The sequence below is a fragment of the Saccoglossus kowalevskii genome, chromosome 21 (genome assembly GCF_978046115.1).
Source record: "Saccoglossus kowalevskii chromosome 21, keSacKowa6.1, whole genome shotgun sequence".
NCBI classification, from domain to species: Eukaryota; Metazoa; Hemichordata; class Enteropneusta; family Harrimaniidae; genus Saccoglossus; species Saccoglossus kowalevskii.
Genome location: NC_140661.1, coordinates 13370594 through 13396849, shown reverse-complemented (window position 1 = coordinate 13396849; position 26256 = coordinate 13370594). Strand labels below are relative to the sequence as shown.

At 35.8% G+C, this 26256-nt stretch overlaps 1 protein-coding gene across 1 annotated transcript; it reads right to left on the bottom strand.

The window, feature by feature from the left end:
- LOC102801828 (uncharacterized) lies at nt 1-26256 on the bottom strand. Its single transcript, XM_085495038.1, has 15 exons — nt 26247-26256; nt 25335-25367; nt 22792-22842; nt 16589-17023; nt 15984-16199; nt 15626-15805; nt 13919-14134; nt 13307-13498; nt 10799-10873; nt 9928-10110; nt 8670-8888; nt 7833-8045; nt 5788-6228; nt 3003-3203; nt 1-452 (listed from the first exon to the last, which is right to left on the bottom strand). Exons 1-15 carry the CDS (start codon nt 26254-26256, stop codon nt 1-3), a joined length of 3117 nt encoding a protein of 1038 aa, XP_085351164.1.

The following is a 26256-nucleotide window of genomic DNA, read 5'->3' as shown; positions in this document are numbered from 1 at the left end:
TCATGCATTACAAGAGACCTTAAAGTGAACGAAACCATTCGTTTTAAACACTATACCTCTTTCACATAAAACATAGCGATTTGTATCACACGATGTATCTTGCATTCTGTAGTGCACATCTTTATTGGCTCCACCTCTAGTCAAAGCACCACAGTTCTCAAATCCATCGTTTTTTGGATGGTTTTTGTCCCATATGCCATCTATCAATAGTTCACCATCACTCCAAAACCAGTTGCCTTCTGGACGTTCTAAAGCATCGACCCAGAATCTATAATATGATTTTGGCAATGAATAGAGTTCTTCTTGAATAAATTCAAGCTCTTCGAGAGTTTCAATTTTTGATAGGTAATAACCATTTTCTGCACAATATGTGACGGCTTCATACCAAGAACTCCCAGGACCATCCAAATAGTAGCAGGAGTCTCCAAAACTTAATTCATCATCATTACAATCTGCAAAAAATTGGAATATCCATTTGATATTTAATAGGAAATAATAATAATGTCGGTAGATGTAAATGGTCAACTACATGTAGATCTTGTTGAGAGCAACAAAATGAATCAAAGAAAGCTTAGAAAGAACTCCAGTGTGCTGAGAGTATTGAAGACACATTAAAAATTACTTGTACTTGAGATATTGATAGAATAGCTGAAAACTAATTATGTAAATCAGGTAACTGATATGAACAGATTTGAGTGTAAAACTAATAAGGCCTGCGTATTGTAATATCTATGTACTAAGTTTCATTGGAATGTGATTAGAACAAAAAAAACTATGAATTATTATTAGAGAATTAATATGAACAAATTTCAAATTTAAAATTAATCGGGCCTGTCTATTGTCCTAGAGCATTTATGTACCAAATTTTATTCAAATGTGATGATCAGTAATTGAGATATCAGTGTTAATTAATTATTTAATTAGGTGATTAATAAGCATAAATATTTACCAAAAACTAATTAGGACTCTGCATAGTCCTAGGTTCATTGAAATGTGATGATGAATACTCTTTAAAAGTTTCATTAAAATCCAATTAGTGGTTCTTTCTATATCAGTGGAACATTCATGAAAAAAATAACTAATTATGCTAATAAGGTGATTAATATGCACAAGTATTTACCCCAAAACTAATCAGGTCTCTGCACAGTCCTCAAGTGACTATGTACCAAGTTTCATTGAAATGTGATGATTACTACTTGAAATATCAAAAAGCTGAAAATTAATTAATTATGCAAATTAGGTAATTAATATGTACTGATATTACCCTAAAAATTATCAGGTCTGTGCAGTGTCCTATGACATCTATGTACCAAGTTTCATTGAAATGTGATGATTCCTACTTGAAATATCAAAAGCTGAAAATTAATTAATCATGCAAATTAGGTAATTAATATGTACTGATATTACACTAAAAACTATCAGGTCTGTGCATTGTCCTATGATACTTACGTACCAAGTTTTATTGAAATATGATGATTAGTACTTGAGATATCAGTGGAAAAGCCAAAAATTGAATAATCATTATGCAAATTAGGTAATTAATATTGCACAGATTTTTACCCAAAAATAATCAAATCTGTGCATGAGTTCAGAGCATATATTTGTCAAGTTTCATCAAAATCCAATGAGTGGTTCTTTAGATATCAGTGAAGTCATGGAACAGCTAAAAATCAGCTAATTATCATGCAAATTAGGTAATTAATATGCATGGATTTTTACCAAAAACTAGTAATCAAATCTGCGCATTGGCTCAGAGCATCTATGCACCAAGTTTCATCAAAAACCAATGTAGGGTTTTTGAGATAGCAGTGGAACAGATGGACACACACATACAGGTGTCCCATGAATTGTGGAGCCACCATTGATATTAACTTTTAATATAGTATGTTTAATTAACTTTTAATATATTTGCGATATGAACTCGATTAATAGCGTTTCTATATAGGGTTGCATTTTAATTGGAGTTTAATTAAACTCAATTACAATGTAATACAATGGAGAATTGCACTTTAATTAAGTTTAATTAAACTACCTAGAGTTGAATATCCTGTGACTGAACATAGAAATGTATCGGGGTAAGGTATGTTACAATTATATTAATATTAATATAAACTGAACGATACCTTCCCCGATACTAAACCTAAGCTTCGCAAACCTGACTTAAATTCGATTAAATATTAATATAAATTATGAAACATTGTGGAGCCCCATGTTTGGGGCTCCACTTGTACAAAGGGCTCCACTTTGTTTGTGTATGTCTGGACTTCTGGCTCTACTTCTACGTCTACACCAACACATACACATACACACACACATACACACACACTAACTGCAAAGACTCCCATTGTGTGCTTTGCACACGGGAGTCAAAAACTTGATTTTTTGAATTTCCTCAATAGTATTCCATTCTCCCTTATACACATCTACTGTGTACGAAAGGAAATGGGTAAATCTGCTGCTAAATCATCTTAAAAAAATTATTTGTCCCACATCGCATATATAAATAGTTAAATCATGTTTAATATTAAAGAGGTTATTAAACGACAACACCATGATATGATTTTCTTTACCCCCTCCCCTCCATATGAGTGTTCCATTTTCCACCGCCATCGCACCTACTGTTACAAATACCATGGTTTCCATTTTTAAGGGGAACAGTGAACAGGATGACATAAAATAAATTACTGTACAAACAAAGATGGCAACAAAGTGATTTACTGATTCAACAAGATTATTCCAATGAAAGACAATAATTCCAATGAATCAAAGTCAGTATTTAGTGTACATGCATACATCAAGATCAAAATCTAAGCACACATTTTGCGCTTGTCACTGGAATATATATATATATATATTAGCGCACTGGATTGTGGGATAATCAACACAAATCTTCCACATGCATATGTGTAGCGGGAAGACCACAGGCTGGGTGCCCTTTAAACAACTTGAATATTTGCTAGATATGGAATGATCATGTGGAAAAATAAATAAATTGTACATACTTGGAGTGCACACTGGATATGGTGGTTGCCATGATGCGCCTGATTCGTCTTCAACACATGTCAAAGTACTAGTGCTTTGTTCGAATCCTGTACAACAATCAATGTTGATTATGGTGCCATTCGCAGCAGGGAACGATATACCAGAGGTATCAGAAAGATTACCATTAGGAGGATAGCCAGGGAAGCTACAGACGCTTGGTTCTGAAAACATATCATAATCATATTTCATTGAAGTATGTCATTTGTTCAAAGGTTTGTTCAAATAAAGACATAAAATAACCATAAATGTAACTTGATTTGGGGTATTTTCATAGATGAAACGCTTAGTAAATTGGTCCAAAATACTGCACTGATAAGTCACATGGTAAAATTAGAGAATAGTGATTCAAATGCCCTGTACTGCTCATGTTTGGATAAGGCGACATACGGTACATCCATATATATTCTACCTACCTTACAATCATCTCACTTTATAGTTAGTATACAATCTTAATTTTATGACCAAGATGGTTCAACACACCTAAACCATTATTTTTCACTATTATGTGGAAATATCTTTTTGAGTTAATAGCCTATGAATGAGGATAATCTAATCCATTTCAAAATGAGCGAATATGTTTTTCAATATAAGTGAATGTTTCTAGAAGTCGTCATACATGTAATTGTGTCATTAAGCACCCACATTAGCTACATAATAATTGTACTCTCCCTGCTAGACTGTTGAAAGTCCTCGAGCCTAAACAGACCACAGTCCTAAACATTCGAACGCCGAAGGCGTTTGATGGGAAATGCGAACCATTTCACGCGGGGTACTTTAGTCCCGAGAGACTGTCCCCATCTGCAGGTTTCTAGTTGATATGAATAATACATCGTTGACATCAGAAAATAAATTATATTAACATAGTTTATGCAAATTTATACATTTAATGACCCCCTGAATGCGTTTGTTGTTCACGTTTATGAACAGTGAATACAGTCACTAGAATACAGTCACAGTAGCCTAGAACCAAGGAAACCACGGGCATTGTTTGTGGCAGTCAAATAGAAAATATAGATAACCGGAGGAGACTGTATCGCAGGATCAACAGAACTACGACATGCGAAGAAATCGAATTTGTTGTGGCAGAGACGATCGATCTACATCTTGTCAGTTTGTATGCTTGCAGAAAATCTGGACTGAGAGCGTCTACTCTGCATAAAAACATGGATGAGTTCAGGAAGAAATTTCAACAAACTGAACGAGAGTTATTGGAAAGGTCGCAGGCATTTTCCTCTTAAGAGAATGGCAACTGAAAGTGGGGGATCCCTGGATTCGAAACGACTTCTTTTTGACAAGACAAATGTCAACATGGCATGCAGATGAACACATCTGTCCCCTCTGTGTAGTTTGCGAGTGTCTGGCTCAGAGGGGGAGTTGCATGACACGATTGGTTGAAATACTCGTCTCATTTGCATAAATTAATATTCATGAGCAATGAAAAACTTGTCTTTTCAGTAAAATTGTGCCAAAATGCTTTCCGATAGCATACATGTTAGTTCTAAATTGATTGATTCTATCGTTACGAGCTGAAAAATAATCGGAAAAATGATGTAAAGGTAATTTTTGAGACACATTTTCAATCAGACTCCAGCTAACTATTGAAAGTAAACACAGGTTTTCTCTTTACCATGATCATAGCAAGTTATGAAATTCATGGAGAATGCAGAGGCACGTTTATATTTCACTCTAGTACTATTGCTCAAAATTGCTCAAAATGTTTTCGGTGACTTTTATCAGTGACAAGTTACCTAATTAGTATGCATTTCAATGAACCACAGTGTGTGAGCATGCGCAGTTTGAAATGGAACAGATTTGAACGCAATAAAATCACGCGTAGAACTCGGGCTCCAGCAAGAAATTGTGGCGTCAAACTGGTTGTTGGTTGAATTGTTTTGAAATAGACATAATTTTGGAGCCTGTATTTGTCTATGAAATGTTTCTAAGTTTTGTTGAGGATTATTCTGTAAAGGAATGGCTGAAATTATTTTATCTGCTCGTAAACGGGACGTTGTTGCTTGACGATGGGCTACGAACGACTGACGTCGAAACGTTCCATTCAGATCAGATGGCGCCCTCTCGTGCCAATCCCCCCCTGGTCTGGCTGGTATTCTTTGCAAGAAATTGTAGTCTAAACATTCCAACACTTTTATAATGCATTTGTCAAAATTTGTTTGTGTCATGATATCAAAAACTGCTGTGGAAAGTGTAGCGATCGCGTATAATACTGTACAGTCAAAACAAACTTTGCGTAAGTCGTGGGCAATCCTAGTAGCCAAGCGACCCCTAACCCTTTTCATGATTGACCACGATAAAATGATAGTCATCTGCGCAACTATTCATTTGCATATGAAAGTACCCAGATCTGGTAAGAAATCTTACCAGTGAATTTCAGCACCGGACAGTCGGTCGTGCCTAACGGTACACATTCTTCCTGTACAGGTGTTCACAATTTATTCACGCCTATTACGTTTATACACAATATTTATTAATAATAAATATTAGATACGATCGACTGTCGACAGTCTATCTCCCTGCTTCAACAACCTAATACACTATCATAAATACATACATTATATCGAAACCTTTTTTTCGACTAATCATGTACACTATAGATAGGGGCAGTAAAGGTATGCTTTGCTTTTGTGTATTTCGTGTTTTCAGATGCTCCCACACAAACACACACACAGACTTAGCAAGCATTATTATTGTTTTGTTCAAATAATAACTGTTACAATGTTTAATTACCTGGTATTGTTGTATAGCTATCTTCAGTTGTCATCTCTGCTGCAGTATGGGGTGTTGTTTTATCTTTTGTAATAATGGGCTGAGTTTCTGTTGAAATTACACTACTTGTTGGTTGAGATGTCGTTGAAATTACTTTACTTGTTGGTTGAGATGTCGTTGAAATTACTTTACTTGTTGGTTGAGATGTCGTTGAAATTACTTTACTTGTTGGTTGAGATGTCGTTGAAATTACTTTACTTGTTGGTTGAGATGTCGTTGAAATTACTTCACTTGTTGGTTGGAATGTCGTTTTTTGAGTCATCGTGGGTGGTTCTGTTGTTTTTTCAGTCGTATAGACATTATAGGTTGGTTCAAATGTAGTCACTGCAGTAAATGTTTCTGTTATTTCTTCAGTCGTTATTTCAGTGGTTAATGGTTCAATAGTTGTCAATACTGGTGGGACTAATCAAGAAAGAAATTATTTGAAGAATGTCATAATCAACACCCAACAAAATTTTGAGCATTCCTGAGTACAACTCATATGATATGCGTATATAATAAAGCTACCATAGATTTCAAGATAAGCGCCCAGGGTCCTGAACATAGACATTTACCAAAAAATAGGGGTGGGTGTATGCTCGGACATCCCCTGCAAAAAAAAAGGAAATTCGCGAAAATTGACAACACGCAGATCGAACTGCGGTAGGGAATAGAATGGCAAATGAAAATATGCAACAGAAATAAATGAACAATATGCAACACTAGAAGTATAACAAAAATAGTTTATAATGTGACAAATGAACCAGAAATAATAAAAATCAACAGTGAGGAATCATTTGAATTAGGATTTCCTTGCCGACAAACACGTACAATATGTGTGAACTCAAAAAGAACTAAAATGTCAGGGGTTAAACTGCATACAATTATTTCCAGTTTCAACAGTCATACCCGATCAATAATAATTTAAAAGTTTACACAGTAAATTGAATTGTGGATTTGGTGTTATTTACTTGAAATGTTCAATTCCAATTCCAACTGTTTTTTTGCCCACAAAACAATCCTTGTTTATTGTTTCATTATAATAACTGCAACAATGAAATAACTGTGACACAAATTCAATTGAAGATGAAGAACATTTTCTATTGAATTGTCTAAAATATAACACACACAGGGAAAACTTTGAATCAAGTACCAAAAACAGGCAATTTTACGATGTCAGTTAAAAGTGACCTGCAATTGAATGTTCGCAAAAAAATGTGTGGTCACATTTTCAGCACACTAAACAAAATCCAAAACTAGAAGAGTAAGCAGCGCACAAAATCAGCAATGTTACACAAATCAACATTTGTAGTCATTTGGAGGTAAAACATTGTCTGCATTGTATTTCTTTAAAAAGTCTTGGTTTCACATTGTAAAGCAACAAAACTACATTTTCTACATAATTTACCAGAATCATCTTGTAATTTGATATGAATAACATTTCAAAACAATATTTATATGAGAGTTATGCCAATGTTATCATGTCTTTAAAATTTGTCATTTTCCTAACTTATACAGGCTGAAAATTTCAAATCAAATGAACAAAAACTTTTGGGGCTGTTCAGATTTGAGATTACTTCACCAACTGTAAATAATCACAAGAAGATAATTTGTAGATTAAATACATAGTCTGACATTTTAACAATGTGTAGCAAAGACTATCTAGATGGTACAGAATGTCCATGAATCTGCAGCTATAAGACCACACTTGTTTACGATTTGCTTTGTTTACTTGTTGGCAAGAACTGGTTGTTGCACCAAAGATAGAATAATCGTTCGCTGCTGTTGCTATTAAGCATACATGTATGTGACTCCTGTTAATAAAACACTTGTGTTAAATATTGTTATAGTAGATCATGACATAGAGCTAATCAGTGATATATATTTGTCTATCAGGCGTTTACGTGCTAGTTGTGAACAAATGACATCACAGTGTGATGGCCTAGTTCTAAGTGCAATATTTTGTCACCATTTTTACTAACTTGTAAATTGCTGCCTATCGCCCTCAACACATATATATTACTTACTTTTAGCAAATACTTGTAACTCACACACGCTTAGTGTCTGGTTTGAGCCTGGTACATAGATGCTGACATGGCCAGACCTAACAGGTGGATCACATTCAATAACAACGGTAGAGGGCGATGTCACTGTGATAGGTTCGCCACACGTTTCACCCACATCCGGAGCATATGTATTCCTTGCTGCCGTTTTTATAATCCCTCCTTCCATTGCCGGGACTGTAAAATAACCAACATAAATGATTATTACACTATCATATGACATATATCACAATAGTTGTGACTTTTACAGTAAAATATCATTAATGGTATAGTATGGTAAACATCACAATGATCACATTACCCTTGGAATAAATCAGTCACTAAAATCAGAATGGTGTGAATTTTTGGTACCCTTCAATTTGTATGAATATGAGGGAAATTGAGCTATATAATTGTGTTTTTACACTGACAGATAAGATAAGATAAGATAAGATAAGATAAGATAAGATAAGATAAGATAAGATAAGATAAGATAAGATAAGATAAGATAAGATAAGATAAGATAAGATAAGATAAGATAAGATAAGATTTTGGATCATTATTGCTCAAGTTGCATTTTGTTCCATAGTATTCTTTTCTGTTTAAATTCATCTTTGAGGCATGTTAGATTCCTCCAATTACTGAAATGTTGGAAATTATTCTTATCAATGGAAATAAATAAATACCAAACGAAATTTGCTAGGATCAAATGAAAATAGAATGGTGTGAAAATTGGTTTGGCCTATGTTGCAGTAATACATAATGTGTGCCATTTTACAAGCACAATAAATTATTGTATACTAGTATTCAATATCGCCTTACCTGTAACTACAATATAATATATATACTCGCGTGGTCTCAAACGCACATCTAACTTCAACCAGGGGTTGTCTTCCACTTTTGTTTGGGTACATGTTCCGGCATCCCAGTTTGTATTCGTATTGCCATCAGTAACTCTATCAGGATCACTGCCAAACACACGGGAACTTTGACCAGCAGGCTGTCCAGTGGAAATGTCATAAAGTTGTGACCCGGGAAAATCTGAATATATATATATATATATATCATTCAGATTATGCAGAAGAGAATATAATAAATTGTCTCACCAGAACGCTCATGAATTCAACTGTGTACATTATTACAAATGTTGTTGTTAATAAATCTTTATTTCCAGGTCATATTGATGAGGCAGGTTAAGATGTCCACTATATCTGGCATGTAGGCGGCATATATTGTATAGACAGAGGGATGGATGTGGGATTACAATGATCATCATCCAAGATCTGTCTAGCACTGGGAGAAATAGAGGGGCTTGTCAGTCTGTGATGTCTAATACATCAGCAACAGTGTTTCAGAGTGAGCACTGAGCACACTGATATCTGTTAATTCAACCCCACTATGACTTCATCATTATATGATCTGTACAAAATGGGAAAAATCTAATTACTTTGCATTTGTAACATCTATACTGAGCTACTGTGATTCATTTTTAATATCATAGAATCAGTTAGAAAAATTAAGCCTGTTGAAAATGTTGCAGTATGTCAACATCTCCTATGCACTAAGACAATTGATAATATATAACACATACTCTCGAAAGATTACTAAATGAGCAGCATATTAGATTCTGCATACCATATGTATCACTGTTTCTAAAAAAAATATGCACAGATGCGCTATTTATATAATATTTTTTCACGCTGTCATTATATAGCTACCGTGTTGAATTTTAAAGTTGAACACCAGTATGCAAAGCCGGCTTTAAGTGTGTACACATATTTCAAGGTCTAGTTTAGTTTAGTTTAGATCAGAGTCAAGCTTGAGACCACCACCTCTAGTGTGGCTTCATCTGTATATACTTTTATTTCAAAGTTTTTTTTCACCTATGTGTAAACATTATATATATATATATATAAGAAACCAAACATGTAGGCTTGGCTAGTTCCTTAAATTAGGTGAACCATAGAAGTAATGAACAATAAGGATGTCACAAAAAAAAATGTGTAAACGAACGCGTAATGTGCTAGTGAGACAACTAAAATCAGTATTGTGACATCATGACACATTAGTGTAGAGGTACCTTCATCACATTTTGGAAAGTCTCCACCAGTCCACTCGCCATTCATGCACACTAAGCTTGATGGGCCAATCATCGTGAATCCTTCATCACATGCGAATGTTATCACTGAACCATTGGATACAGGTAAACTTGGTGGGCTGATGTAGGTCATATTTGGCAGAGTGCTGAAATCTAGATCACATCCTTTGAAAAACAAGAAAGTGTTTGCATTATCGTAAGATGAATTATGTTAATGGCATCATGGTATGTACTATACTAATCACTCTGGAGTGGCAATGAGTTGTGGGTTCAAATCATGGCTAAGGCCAATGCTGTATTCTTGGAAACACTGCTTTTTTTGTTCAGGAGAAAACAGAAATCACAACGTGCATAGAATTTTGTGTAAACAGACTTTTTATATTACAGGCGTTGTACACAGTGACATGGATACTGAATAAAACAGGACTTGGTGCAGCGATCATCGTCTTCCTATCCCCATGCAAGTATATGGTACATGTATGTGACTGTATTGTAATTTAAGATAAGATTATAATATAACTTTATTGACATTATTCTTTCTATAGAAGATGAACATAGTCAAGTAAAATAGAAAAAAAAAGGATAATAAAATTTAAAATAACATAAAAGTATTAAGTAAAAAAAATAAAAATAACAAATTAGTTAAAGAGCAATTGTACGTTCCCTCAGGAGTTTTAACAGTTCAAAAGTTTCCTTCAATATATGTATAATGTTGTTGAGCGTGCCACTCTGCACTTGGACACCATATAACAAAAACAATGTCAGAAACAGGAAGTCTTTATCATAGTAAAGTAAAATCTCATTATATGACATGAGTTGTTGAAATTGTAGTGTAATAGTTCTGATGTTTTACCTGCTGATGGTACAGGATCTGAAATGTTTTTCAGTGCAGGTGTCCCTGGCTGTGATGGTAACGCTTCAGTAGTTACTGCAACAATAAACATATAAGTTGAATTCATGTGCAGTTTATTCATACAATAAATAAATAATAAACATCAATAATTGCACATTATGCAGGAAATATCAAACGCTATATGGTATATTTGATAAATATGACATACAACATACAGAGTTGAAATACACCAATGTTTTGAATATGACAATGGTAATATTGCCAAAAATTATCATACATGTATAACCTTGCATCATCCCCCACAACAAATCCCCTACACATTACCAGGTTTTTTCATGGGCTCTATGCTAACTGCCGTGGAATGCAGGTCGAAAGAGCCAGTGAGAAAGCTAAAGTTTGGAAAACAGAACAAACTAAACTATGAGACAATCCTGAACAAACAAATTTATATATGCTGCACATGTAGCTGTAATCTTGTTACACTTTTCACTTTTCGCCTCCACAACTAGCATGAAGTACACTTTTCAAGAGCGCCTCCACAACTAGCATGAAGTACACTTTTCAAGAGCGCCTCCACAACTAGCATGAAGTACACTTTTCAAGAGAGCCTCCACAACTAGCTTGAAGTACACTTTTCAAGAGCGCCTCCACAACTAGCTTGAAGTACACTTTTCAAGAGAGCCTCCACAACTAGCTTGAAGTACACTTTTCAAGAGAGCCTCCACAACTAGCATGAAGTACACTTTTCAAGAGCGCCTCCACAACTAGCATGAAGTACACTTTTCAAGAGAGCCTCCACAACTAGCATGAAGTACACTTTTCAAGAGAGCCTCCACAACTAGCATGATGTACACTTTTCAAGAGCGCCTCCACAACTAGCATGATGTACACTTTTCAAGAGAGCCTCCACAACTAGCATGAAGTACACTTTTCAAGAGAGCCTCCACAACTAGCATGAAGTACACTTTTCAAGAGCGCCTCCACAACTAGCATGATGTACACTTTTCAAGAGCGCCTCCACAACTAGCATGAAGTACACTTTTCAAGAGAGCCTCCACAACTAGCATGAAGTACACTTTTCAAGAGAGCCTCCACAACTAGCTTGAAGTACATTTTTCAAGAGCGCCTCCACAACTAGCATGAAGTACACTTTTCAAGAGAGCCTCCACAACTAGCTTGAAGTACATTTTTCAAGAGCGCCTCCACAACTAGCATGAAGTACACTTTTCAAGAGAGCCTCCACAACTAGCATGAAGTACACTTTTCAAGAGAGCCTCCACAACTAGCTTGAAGTACATTTTTCAAGAGCGCCTCCACAACTAGCATGAAGTACACTTTTCAAGAGAGCCTCCACAACTAGCTTGAAGTACATTTTTCAAGAGCGCCTCCACAACTAGCATGAAGTACACTTTTCAAGAGAGCCTCCACAACTAGCATGAAGTACACTTTTCACTTTTCGCCTCCACAACTAGCATGAAGTACACTTTTCAAGAGCGCCTCCACAACTAGCTTGAAGTACACTTTTCAAGAGAGCCTCCACAACTAGCATGAAGTACACTTTTCAAGAGCGCCTCCACAACTAGCATGAAGTACACTTTTCAAGAGAGCCTCCACAACTAGCTTGAAGTACACTTTTCAAGAGAGCCTCCACAACTAGCATGAAGTACACTTTTCAAGAGAGCCTCCACAACTAGCATGAAGTACACTTTTCAAGAGCGCCTCCACAACAAGCATGAAGTACACTTTTCAAGAGCGCCTCCACAACTAGCATGAAGTACACTTTTCAAGAGCGCCTCCACAACTAGCATGAAGTACACTTTTCAAGAGAGCCTCCACAACTAGCATGAAGTACACTTTTCAAGAGCGCCTCCACAACTAGCATGAAGTACACTTTTCAAGAGGGCCTCCACAACTAGCTTGAAGTACATTTTCATGAGACGTTTTGATCGTTGTTTTCACTGGTGATGGAAGCCAGGTGATAAAGATGCACTGATTTTCGTTCCCAAAAATACTGTATAAATCTATAATATTGCACTCGTATCATATGTTGATTTTATGAGGCAATAGGTGATTTTCCGTACAATTGCGAGATCTCGCAAGATGCATGAAAGACGCGCATCGAACGTCTGCCGCAAAAATCGAACGATTTGATTTTGAACTAGAATTTCTTTATTTCGTAGCTTACATTGACCGGCCGATCTTCGACAGAGGAATATTGCTTCCGAATACCCTCACTTAATCGAACTTGCCTATCATCAAATTTGGACAGCACATTATTAAGCATGGAAATGTCCCCGAAATACTTTCGCGTTTGTCGAATCCCACGCGATGTTTGACGCGACTACGACGCTATGACCTTTGTTTGTCCTGTTTTTACGTTCGATTTCACGCATAACGCATGATTCTCGCAGTGAACGGAGAATGGTCTATTGTTGCACCACCCATGCCAGTCACGTGTAGCATTCCATAAGTAGAGATTGACATGAACATTTCTTTGGAATCACTTACCTGTACCAAATACTTTAACTTCACACAATGTAAGAATTTCATTAGATCCCTTTTTGTCAATTGTAATATACTGACCAATCTTCCCAGAAGGGCAAGTAATAGTCACCACTGCATCTGATGTTGCAGTACCACATGTTGTGAACTGACCATTCTCGTAAGGGCTAATACTGACATCTGCACCATCAAGACGATCTTTTGAAATAATGCAATATATGTATAAAACCTGTTATTGGCTGGTAGTTGTATATAGACATGTCAACTCTTTGAGAGAGAGAGAGTGAGCCACAAGTGAATGAAACTTTATTAGAGGGGCAAACACCAGTTTTAAGGCTTTCTCACTGTCAATGATATCTCGGCTGGCATTTTCATCTCAAGTCCATTAACTTGTAAAATTGGAAACTGTTGCTGATAAAGAAAAACAAAACACACACACACACCGAAGGTACCATGATGTATGACATTTAAGCTAATGCTATAAGTTAAATTGACATGGAATACCAAATAATTTGTATTATCCAGGAACCGAACATATACATGTAACTACAATGTAAGTGATATCTAGAGTAGTGCCATGGCCATGTTCATTTGACAATTTAATAAATAGTGTGATACCTGCGTATTCTGCCCCATTGTAGATAACAACAGTTACTTCATCGTACACATCACCAAGATTTATTTGCCACCACGGATTATCCTGTTGGGCAGTGTGTGTACAGCTGCCACCACTGTAGCGACTGTCAATGTTGCCATCTACTGCTAATGATGACATACCACCATAATCTGTACTACTCTGTGAAGTACTCTGGTTATAGGCAATATTTACTGATTCTAGAACAAATATTGAGTATATAGAGCATAAGATGCAATGAAACTATGAAAAATGTTATGTCATAATTTGAATCTGTGGAGAGCACTAAAATTATTATATATACTTGGTCGAAGGAATTATTCATTTCTACCAAGAAGGAAGAGAGTAAACATATGTACATTTTGCAGGAGTACCGTTAAAGTCCTAATATAAACCGCATACGTAATAGTAACCGCACCCCCAATTCCGGCTTCGGGGTTAAAGAGTTCTTAACAAAAATTGAAAACTTGAAAAGTACCTATTACTAACCGCACCCCCAATTCAACAAGACCGTGACTAACTTCATTGTTTCAACCAGCTGTTCCAAAACGGCATTGTTCCTAATCCTATTCTTTGTTTCGACAACATGCCTAAAAATATTCACACCTATTTATTGTTCAGCGGTGATAAGATGTCAGACAGGCAATGAAACTGCTTTTGTTCTGGCGACCTCTGTCAATACTCTTTCTGAATACGTCTGTGTTTCGTAAGTTTTAGACAATGAGCTTTTATCACCGTAAAAGTGTTAAACTGAGCATTGAAGAACAATTTATCTTTCGAAAACAAATAATTTCTTGATTTAAAAAAAAAATCATGCCGTTTTCCCATGGAAATCAAAGGCAAAAGATCGCACTACATTATCGGTAAATCTCTTCCGTGTTGCGTTCACCATGAGGTCGCTGAACTGTCATTAACATATTTAAATGAGCTATGTAATTTAGACACGTGGGCACCATCCAGCATTTTGATTGGTTAATTAGCGACTTGACCCATCCGGTCAATAATACGTCACGTGAGCATTCAAAAGCATGGCGGATATCGTATCGGCTGTTTACATGTGACTGAAATCATTCGCTTACGGGGAAACTAAGTTGAATTTTACTTGCATTTTATAACAATTCAACGAACTTATTTTTCGTGCGTTATTGTAATCACTACTAAATAATAATCACCAATATCAACACTTCGAAAACAAGTAAGTTATTCACTTGTGACCAGCAGCATGGCCGGATCGAGCTACCGTTATGTGATCATTTGCTACTAAGCAGTGCATTCGTGTTTTTATTTGAAACTTCTGTTAGAATATACTTTTCGTTACCAAGAAAATTAAAAAAAATAAATGCATATTACGTTAAAAATACTGAGTATTTTTTGTATCATATAGAATTTTTTTTTGATTGACTGTAATTTTTCAACATTTCGTAACGCCTATTTTAGAACCAAAATAAGGCCTTTCACTCTTCCCCGACGCCTATTCAAGAGATTGTACGGTGTATTGTTTGTTTTGTGCATGTGTTGTGGACAAAAAATGACCACGCCCATTTAGTGATTGCAATATGTACGTAATAGAAACCGCACCCCGAACTTGAGCTTTTGATCCCAATTTTTAAATTGATACATTGTAATATAAACCGCGGTTTATAATAGGACTTTAACGGTAGGAATTTTTTACAATTCAAATTTGTCACTACCTGTGCAGACAGGAAGGTCAGCATTCCAGTTACCATCCACACACATCAATACTGAACTACCAACTAACGATCCAGTATCACAACCATACGTCAATGTAACACCATTTTCCACAGGAAAAGGCAGGAAATCGTTTTCCCAGACAAGAGGCAGGAATGCATCTGGATCTTCGCAGCTGTGTCCTAAGGAAAGAATAATTTCAATGAATTAACTCTTGGAATATAGTTGTAGGCTTATATAAAATGTTTTTCTTCATTGTTCCTTTTACGATCTATAACATAAATACAATGAAGCATTTGAACTACAAAAAATAACATATGTTTCGCCTATAAATAAAATATAGTGCAAGGAAAGTCAAACCTGAAGGTATACACTGGGGTAGAGGCAGTGTGATATCCCACATATAGCCCAACCATCCAGGTGCGTCAACGCATTCTAAATACTGGTTGCCAGACACACTGTAACCAGGGATGCAGTCAAACTCAAGGACTGTGCCGAGACTTGCAGGGAATTCCACAGCTGTTAATAATACTCCATTTTCGAAAATCCCAGGATCTTCACAAGTCGGCCAATTCCCTAAAAATGAGAATATGTTTATATTAGTCGGCATCTAAGGTATTAATATTGTTCAGCAACTGATATCTTCCAAAAAAAAGTTCATTCTTATGGCATCAAATCCATTAATGTTTTCATTTAGAAAGACACTTATTACGACTCTGACAGGTTAGAATTTGCGGTGTTACAGGACAATTTAAGTTTCCTGATTATGGGCGTTTTTGAATTTTCTTTCTGACTAAAAAGTGAAGCAGATTTACTGCAGTAGCAATAGCCCCATCATATAGATCTCAATATTATACAATTCACTCTATACAGATTTGTCAATTGTGCATTATAACGTAGTATATCTGCCTTTGGCAGGGAGGGGGTAATGCTTAACTTAATAACTGTCCATGATTACAATTTACCTCTTTCACATATGTAACCTCTTCGACGATCACATGGAGTGTTTATCAAATTATATATGGCAACATCTCTACCTTGCTCGCTAAAAATACCACAATTTGCGAGTTCACCATCATTTGGCTCAGTTTTATCTTCCCTCCATGGTGTTTCATTTACTGGAAAACCCCAGACATGACCAGATTCCCATCGCCATGTTCCTTCAGATGTGTCATCAGTCGCCGATGTCCAGTACTGCTCGGTATAATTCTCGTTATTATACTGATTTACTAAATTTCCAAGAAATGTCTGCTCGTCTTCTGTTGTTATAACAACTGGGTAAGCACCTCGTTCAGCACAAGCTGCCAACACTTCTTCAAAGTCTTTTCTTGCATTATCGTCATAATAGTCCGATACAAAGTAGCATGAATCATTAAAAAAGGTTTCGTCGGCTAGGCAAACTAGATTTAATCAAAACAGTTAAATTTGTCAAAATTAAAAATAAACAAGTCATTGTCAATGACACGTCCCCGTTCCGTTCATATTTGAGTGACATATACATTCAAAGCAGATCATGACCGAAATGCACCTGCATATGTACAACACATTGTGCTAAATCTGAACAAAATCCATCCATGCATGACTGAGATCCGGTTCTGGAATTGTGAAAATACGTGATTTTGATGCATTTTCGGCCTTAAATTGGCCATCATTCCGCTATTGTTAAGCAGATCATGAAACAAATGCACATATCTATTTGTGACATGATGTACCATGTGTGTGTGAAGTTTGAACTTGATCAATCCAGACATGTCTTGGATACGGATCCAGAACTGAATTCTTTAACAAAATGGCCGCCAGTCGGCCATTTCGAACTTGATCCGAAAAAAAAAAAAGACGTGCATCAAGGTCCTATTATGTTTAATGTATGTACCAAATTTGAACAAAATCCATCCATGCATAACTGAGATATGGGTCCGGAATGGTGAAAATGTGCGATTTCAATGCATTTTCGGCCTTAAAGCGGCCCCCATTTGGCTATCGTTAATGAGATCATGAAACAAATGCACATACATATTTGTGACATGATGTACCTTGTGTGTGTGAAGTTTGAACTTGATCAATCCAGACATGTCTCGGATACGGATCCAGAACTGAATTCTTTAAAACAAAATGGCCGCCAGTCGGCTATTTCGAACTTGATCCGAAAAAAAAAAATGACGTGCATCAAGGTCCTATTATGTTTAAATGTATGTACCAAATTTGAACAAAATCCATCCATGCATAACTGAGATATGGGTCCGGAATGGTGAAAATGTGCGATTTCAATGCATTTTCGGCCTTAAAGCGGCCCCCATTTGGCTATCGTTAATGAGATCATGAAACAAATGCACATACATATTTGTGACATGATGTACCTTGTGTGTGTGAAGTTTGAACTTGATCAATCCAGACATGTCTCGGATACGGATCCAGAACTGAATTCTTTAAAACAAAATGGCCGCCAGTCGGCTATTTCGAACTTGATCCGAAAAAAAAAATGACGTGCATCAAGGTCCTATTATGTCTAATGTATGTACCAAATTTGAACAAAATCCATCCATGCATAACTGAGATATGGGTCCGGAATGGTGAAAATGTGCGATTTCAATGCATTTTCGGCCTTAAAGCGGCCCCCATTTGGCTATCGTTAATGAGATCATGAAACAAATGCACATACATATTTGTGACATGATGTACCTTGTGTGTGTGAAGTTTGAACTTGATCAATCCAGACATGTCTCGGATACGGATCCAGAACTGAATTCTTTAAAACAAAATGGCCGCCAGTCGGCTATTTCGAACTTGATCCGAAAAAAAAAAAGACGTGCATCAAGGTCCTATTATGTTTAATGTATGTACCAAATTTGAATGAAATCCGTCCATGCATAACTGAGATCCGGGTCCAGAATGGTGAAAATGTGCGATTTCAATGCATTTTCGGCCTTAAAGCGGCTGCCATTTGGCTATCGTTAATGAGATCATGAAACAAATGCACATACATATTTGTGACATGATGTATCTTGTGTGTGTGAAGTTTGAACTCGATCAATCCAAGCATGTCTCAGATACGGATCCAGAACTGAATTCTTTAAAACAAAATGGCCGCCAGTCGGCCATTTCGAACCCGATCCAAAAAAAAAAATGACGTGCATCAAGGTCCTATTATGTTTAATGTATGTACCAAATTTGAACAAAATCCGTCCATGCATAACTGAGATCCGGGTCCGGAATGGTGAAAATGTGCGATTTTGATGCATTTTCGGCCTTAAAATGGCCGCTATTCGGCTATCGTTAATCGGATCATGAAAAAAATGCATGTGCATATGTCCCATATAATGTGTGATGTATGAGTGAAGTTTGAACTTAATCGGTCCATGCATGTTCGAGATACAGGTGATCACGGACGCACGGACGCACGGACGCACGGACGGACGGACGCACACAGGGCAAAACATAAGTCCCCGTTTTCGGACTGCGTCCGAACGGGGACTAATTAACCATACAGTACCTGTAAAATATTTTGTCATATTGTTTAATAATTTGACATGACTAATATATTGGTTATATTTATGCAACACAGCATGAAATAGAACTTGTCTATGAATTGTGCCCGCTACAGGCAAAGAGCTACTTTGCCTTCACTGAATACATCATATGATGTCATAAACAGTCTCTGTCACTCAAGGATACGATTTATAAATATGTTGTATTGGTCTAATTACTGATAATTTCAAATACTTGCCTATGGGTTCAAATGTTGCAATGTCTGCAGTAACGGCAGGAGTAACCAGGGCAGCAGTTGCTATAAAAATTAATATAAACCCTTGGATTATATGTTAGATCTATAAATAATTTCACATACACCCTGTACATGTACATTATTGTTCCATTCTTTATGTGTGACATTATTGTAACATACCATACTAATAACCTATTTTCCGCAAGACTGTTAAATTTGCTTAGCACAGGTTGCTAGTCACATGATACAGGTCAAGCTTTGATTCAAAATGGAGCTAAATCGTGAGTGTACCTAGTGTCATGCATTCAATTTCTGACTGAGTGATTTCTTGCATCTGTTTTGGGCCATGGCTGACTTTAATAGAATGATTGTGCCACAGCTCAGACTTTCTCCATGAATTCAGTGTTTCATTGTCCAACTATAAAAAGAATATTCTTCTTGCAATCACTAATTTAAAGCTGTGCATTATGTTGAACCTGATTTGTTAAATGTAAATGCATTAATTATTTGCTGGGTTTTAATTTTGCGATTTTTTGCGTATGTGTAAAATCTGCTAAATTAAATCTATGTGAACATGTAAAATAACAATAAAACTCAGTGTTTCCTTGACAAATTCAAGAAACATAGTGCATATATTCAAACATCAAAATAGTGAAATTAAATGACAGTGAAAATAAATGGTTTTACAGTACACCACGACCCTAGAAACAATGTCGCTACAAGTCTTAGAAAACTTGGTTGTTATTTTATACTGGTTACTCTAGTGATTTAATGTTCCGGAATTTGGTTTGTTTGATGTTTTCAACTATTCTGTGTTAGCACTCTGCATTAGCCACCTTAGCATACCATATGGAGCTATGCATATACTAACGGAGATTTGAAATGGCTAATGTGATAGCCACAGTAACTACATAAATTCTGAAATTACAATATCATGCAATTCTATAGCAACTCTGTAGTACCTCCCTCCAAAAAGGTGCAGGAAAAAAACATACATGTTCTGGATGATTCAGTGTTGAACAAAATTGTCTACCTGAGAGCAGGCACTGATCCATCGATCACACTTTTCAAACAGTGTTTTTGGTTAGGGAATCATAAAAAAAACACCATTCATATAATATTTGTGCTTAAAGCGAGAATCACTCTTACATTCGCCGTAAGCGCACTGTTTAACTCCCATCGTAGCTTCAAGTATCACAGATTTTGTTTCTTGATGATGTTTACAATTCGCAGGGCAATGTAGTTGCCACAATATTGAACTGAAAGCTTGACCTGTGTCACATGACTAAACTGGTTGTCAAGGTCCCGCATGATTTCGCAGATTGCGGAAGATGGCTCATTACTTTATTGTAATATTCCATGCTTGTTACATTGGAACATTTCTTATGTGTGACAATATTGTTCCATACCATATGTGTTACATTATTATTGTAACATTTCAACACTTGTTACACTATTGTCAGTTTCATGCTTGTTAGATTATTGTAACATTCCATAGTTGTTACATCACTTTAACATTCCCTATGTGAAAAATTATATTTGACATTGGGCCATTCCAGTTTATATCTGCACCCCCCTCCCCCTGTTGATGAGCTTGTGTGTTTACTTCATACAGGGTATAATTTCCATGGGTGTATAAGTCATACAAAGTTTTATTTCCAAATCACCATTCACCATACAGTAATGGAAATCCAAAACTATAGTTCCTACTTATGGTGTTGATGAGTTTCATTGTGCCACCATACAGAGTAGGATTTCCAAATATAACTCTCATCATATGCTAATTTACCAAGTTCAAAATTTTATATTTCATAATGGAAATCCAAACTGGTCCTGATTCACGGTATTGATGAGCTCATTCGTGCCACCATCCTTATCTAATTTCAGTAATAACTATTTCATACTGGCCCAATTTTTTTACCATATACAGTCAGAATTCCAAGTTTTTTTAGTCATACTGTTGGAAATCCAACCTCATCAACCGGTATGTGGCGAGATAAACTAGGCCATATTTTATTTAGTAGCCATAACTGCCTGGATTTCCAGGATTTTTTTTTCCATACTCGTCTGGATTTCCAGATTCTGTTTCTCCATATACAGTTGGAATTCCGGGGTATTTTCCCCATCATACAGTGCTGGAAATCCGACCACATCAACATGGGGGGGTGCAGATATAAACTGGAATGGCCCATTGTGTTGTTATTGTAGGTTTTCAAACCATTTCATAATTTTCTAGACAATATTGCAGCCCTGTGTACTTGTATATATTAAGTTTAACGTTTTGTCACATTCTCTCCTTGTTGACGCTGTATTGTTACGTTGTATACAGTAGTTGTGCAATTCAAGTAACATTCCAGTATACTAAATTATGACATTCTAAACAAGGTTTATGTGTAACATTCCCAACCAATGACGTAACATTCTATAGTTGTTACATTTTAGAGGCATTCTATAATTTTTTATAATTGACATCCTTTTTCATCAAATTTATACATCTGTTGCAATCTCACAACCGATGGGAAATTGGCATTGGATTGATTTGCTGGACATAAGTGACATATGACTTGGCAAAGTACTAAACAATACAGATGGAAGCAATATAAACTACTAGTATATCAAAAGGTAGAATCCTTATTACATTCACTTGTGGGTTCGTCAATTGGAGTATTCAGCGAAGGTTGCGATGCTGCTGCTGTAATACATAGTATAACTTAAGATTTAGTTGAAAAGCAAATTGTATGTTAGAAATAAATTTGACATATGTATTTTTTTTATATCATCAGAAAAGTGACGTAGCATGACATTCAGGATGTGATAGGTGTTGCAATGAAATTTAAAGCACGATGCTCTTTGCGCATCTTGTGTTCGAATTTCGTGTAAATAAACAATGTATTTTACATGTGTTGTATACGTCGCTATGAGTCCCATATCGAACAGGACGAGACACGACGACTGCCACCCTTTAAATATGAACAATATTAATAATTTTTTTGGAAAATGATAATCGCTAGTATGAATCTGTGAACTCCAAAGAAAGGGTAGCCAATAATTACTAGAAACATTTTTGAGGTACATGTAGTCCTGCTTAGACACTGACCAATGTTGATAAACACATACCATCCATTTGTTGACAGATCCTGAATATTACAATATTATATTGGCTGTACTTCTGACAAGATTGTAATTATTGTTTCAGTGAATCATCATCCAAACAAAATGCTGTACGCTGCTCATGTTGAATTGTCAAGCTGAATAGAGTCTCGCTGTAACCCATGGCCTGAATGTAGCAAAATCAAAACGTCTGCATCCCTCTGAAGTGGGTCACCGAAAACAAATATTTTAGCTCAGGCAAAAGGTGACCGAAAACCCCTTGGAAAAAACAAAATGTCCTGGTGTGTAATGCTAATATATCATCCTGCTAACATGAATATTAACCCCTGTACTCACCTGAAGGGTCGACTACCAGCGTGACTGCAGTTAACTCCTCGGATGTTGTTCCTGTTGGAAAAATTATGTTTGATTAGAGTTTGTGGATTTATTTCTCTGACAAACATATCTACTGATACATTACAGGGCAATTCATACCTTACGTTTACATGTTTTTTAATATTGCTGAGCTTATGATAGGAGGCAATTTTTGATATCAGGCGATATGGACAAAGTTTGGGAGAATCAGGATGTTTGGTGTGTTGATATTTCTAATGATGTTAAAGAACAGAAGTGGCAAATAAGGAAGGGAGGAAAAGATGTATATTATTAAGGTTAGTGCAAGGTATGCACTCAGACAGTATGCAGTTGCAATGACCTCCAGTGCACATCCGTAGACACTCCTGCTGTACTGTCTTTGTGTATACTTTTCGGTATCCTCGTAATAACTTCATATTATTATTATACAAGGTACCAAGTTTTCTGTGGTTAGCATATGATTACCAATTGCATATTACTGTAGAACGGGAAATTATTTGCGCAGTTAAATTTTTGCATGGTTCTGCGCTAAAATTAAAATGCCTGAAAATTTTGTTTAGTGGTTATTTATTTTGATTTTGGTTATTAATTTTGTATTACTGCCGACGTACATAGCACACCACACAACACTTGCATTCATTATTCAAGTATTCATTAAGTATTCATTTAATGTTTTTATTTCATTGTTAAAAAAATGTATTTACAGCCAACAACTATTTTTTTTACACAAATACTGGAATCTGCCGTAAATTCGCCCTGGGTCATTAAACAGCAGTTTGGGTTTTAAAAAAAATAAAATGGGATCAAAAAATCCCAGGGCGATTTTTCGGCAGTTTTTTAACGTGTTATTTTAAGCTTTTCTGATGCCCAAAAGTAGTACCGTAGTCATTGACGCCTATTCAAGAGTATGATGTTTATTGACTAGCATGAATGGGTAAGCTTCGTTTCGACAATGAGCTGTTATCACTGTAAACAATATTAAATTATTCTTCAAATGCTCAGTTTATCTTTTGAAAACAACCAATTTTTTTATTTAAAAACAAATCATGCCTCTTTCCCATCAAAATCCAAGCAAAAAGATCGTACAACATCGGCAAATCCCTTCCGTGCTGCATTCAATAACATTAACATACTAGTATTTAAATGAGCTATTAATAGTAATTTGAACACATTGGTATCATCCATCATTTTGATTGGTTAATTAGAGATTTGACCTGTCTGGTCAAAGAACATCGTTCCAGGTCAAAACTCAAGCATCAAGCGTTTAAAATGCGACCGGAATGATGCGCTTGCGATGAAATAAGTTGAATTTGTTTGCATTTCATAACAATTCAATGAATTTATTGTTTGCTCGTTATATATTATAATCATTACTACGTAATAATTAACAATTGTGAAACGCAGCATAACCGAATTGCGCTACCACTAGTTGCGTTCGTTTTTATTTGAAATTTCTTGAAATTTTGAACCCCAAATAAGGGCGATTTTTCAGATGGGTGAATTTACGGCAGAATCTGGTAATAGTTAAAAACCTGAAAAATAGGTGACAGCACCGTAAAATTTATAAAAACATTCCGTTTTCCATCTGAATATGTTATACTAGCAACACAAGACTAATGAATGAAATTGTTACATATTCATCTGAATTCTGGTTTTAAGAACAACAGCAATATTCATGTGACTGTCAACTTATTCCACTAGTTCGCGAAGTGGCTTCAGTGGATCTGTAATGCCAGCAAGTTGGTAGCCCTGTGTACACAATTCCCGGCAATTTTCAATGGATTGCACGGCTTCATCTAACCATTTAGCATGAAGTGGTTTTAATTCCAAAAGACAAAAATTGACTTTGACATCAGAAATATTTCTCCCTCTGCAGTTCCTTCAAAATACAGTCAGTGTATCACGTTTGAAAGTTAGATTTCAGCGACTCCTTGAAAGCTTTGTTGACGGCAAGATCAAGGGGTCGCAGCTGATTGGTACAACAGGCCGAAACAAACACAGTAGTGATGTTGTTGTCGAGTAGTTTTTCAAAAATTTTCACGTCGATGTGCTCTGAATACATCAAATATTGCCAGCGGTTTTTGTTTTTTTTGAGTGACTCAGCTTCTGGAGTGTTGATGTCACATACGGAATGATAACAGTGTCTAAATACCGATGCATTGTTTTCTGTATTTTTTTCGGCTGTCACGCTGAGTGTGAACTGCAGTAATAATAGCGATAATCCTTGGACATGTGTTGGCTAGTGAAAGTGTGAATTAGTAACAGGCATTGAATAATAAAATTCTGTTTTAAATTTATTCACAAACACGTATAAATGAAAGTTCAAAGTTGAAATACTAGTAATTCGTTTGCAAGGAGAATGCGAATAATAAAATGTGCGAATTAGAGAAAATTTGCTTTCAAAATAACCTGTTCTACAGTATCTTGTATACAACGCCTCAAAAACATAATTTGCAAAGCTGTTGGAAAATTTCTTAAGGTAGTAGAAAATGTCTGAGCTGCACCCAGTGTCATTCATTTCTTACCTTCTCCTTCTACCGTTGTTTGCGCACCAACCCCTGAAAAAAAAAAAAAAAAAAAAATATATCAAAACAATCGTACTTTGTGGGTTTTCAGTAGATTGGATTTTTTAAGCTTAAGTCAAAAGCATGGGGGTTAAGTAGTGTCAAAAAATGAAAATTAAAATAAATTTGTACTGAACTACTAAATATCAGTCATTAAAGATACAACTAATACAGAGACCAGGTTACTAGCAAATTTATAATCAACATGATTGTAAATGCATATTCCATTCTATGACCTTTGCACTTTAATATAGCAGTCATTAAAGACACAACTAATACAGAGACCAGGTTACTAGCAAATTTATAATCAACATGATTGTAAATGCATATTCCATTCTATGACCTTTGCACTTTAATATAGCAGTCATTAAAGATACAACTAATACAGAGACCAGGTTACTAGCAAGTTTATAATCAACATGATTGTAAATGCATATTCCATTCTATGACCTTTGCACTTTAATATAGCTAACAATACTGTTCACTTGCTTTTTCGCACACACTCGGTGACAACCAAGTAGGCTGCATATCCTCAAAACAAAAATTAAAATAATTATACATATTATTTTGAAGTATTTCTTTATTACTTTGGTGAATTACTAAGATGAATTGAACATTGTTTTTTATCATTACAGTTTAATTGTTATTATTATTATTATCACTGATCCTCAAACTATTTTCACTAGTATATACAAATGTCACGATGTAGTGACAACAAATCAGGAGAAATGAGAAATTTTTAACAAAATACATAATTTATTTATGTAGTTCGATCTCGTTTCTTGCAGTTTAAAATATGGCGCCCTTTTATTCATGAGCTCGTTTGGGTAAATCAGTGAACAAAACTTTCATGCTGTGCCATTTCTGCTTTACTTTCAGCCAT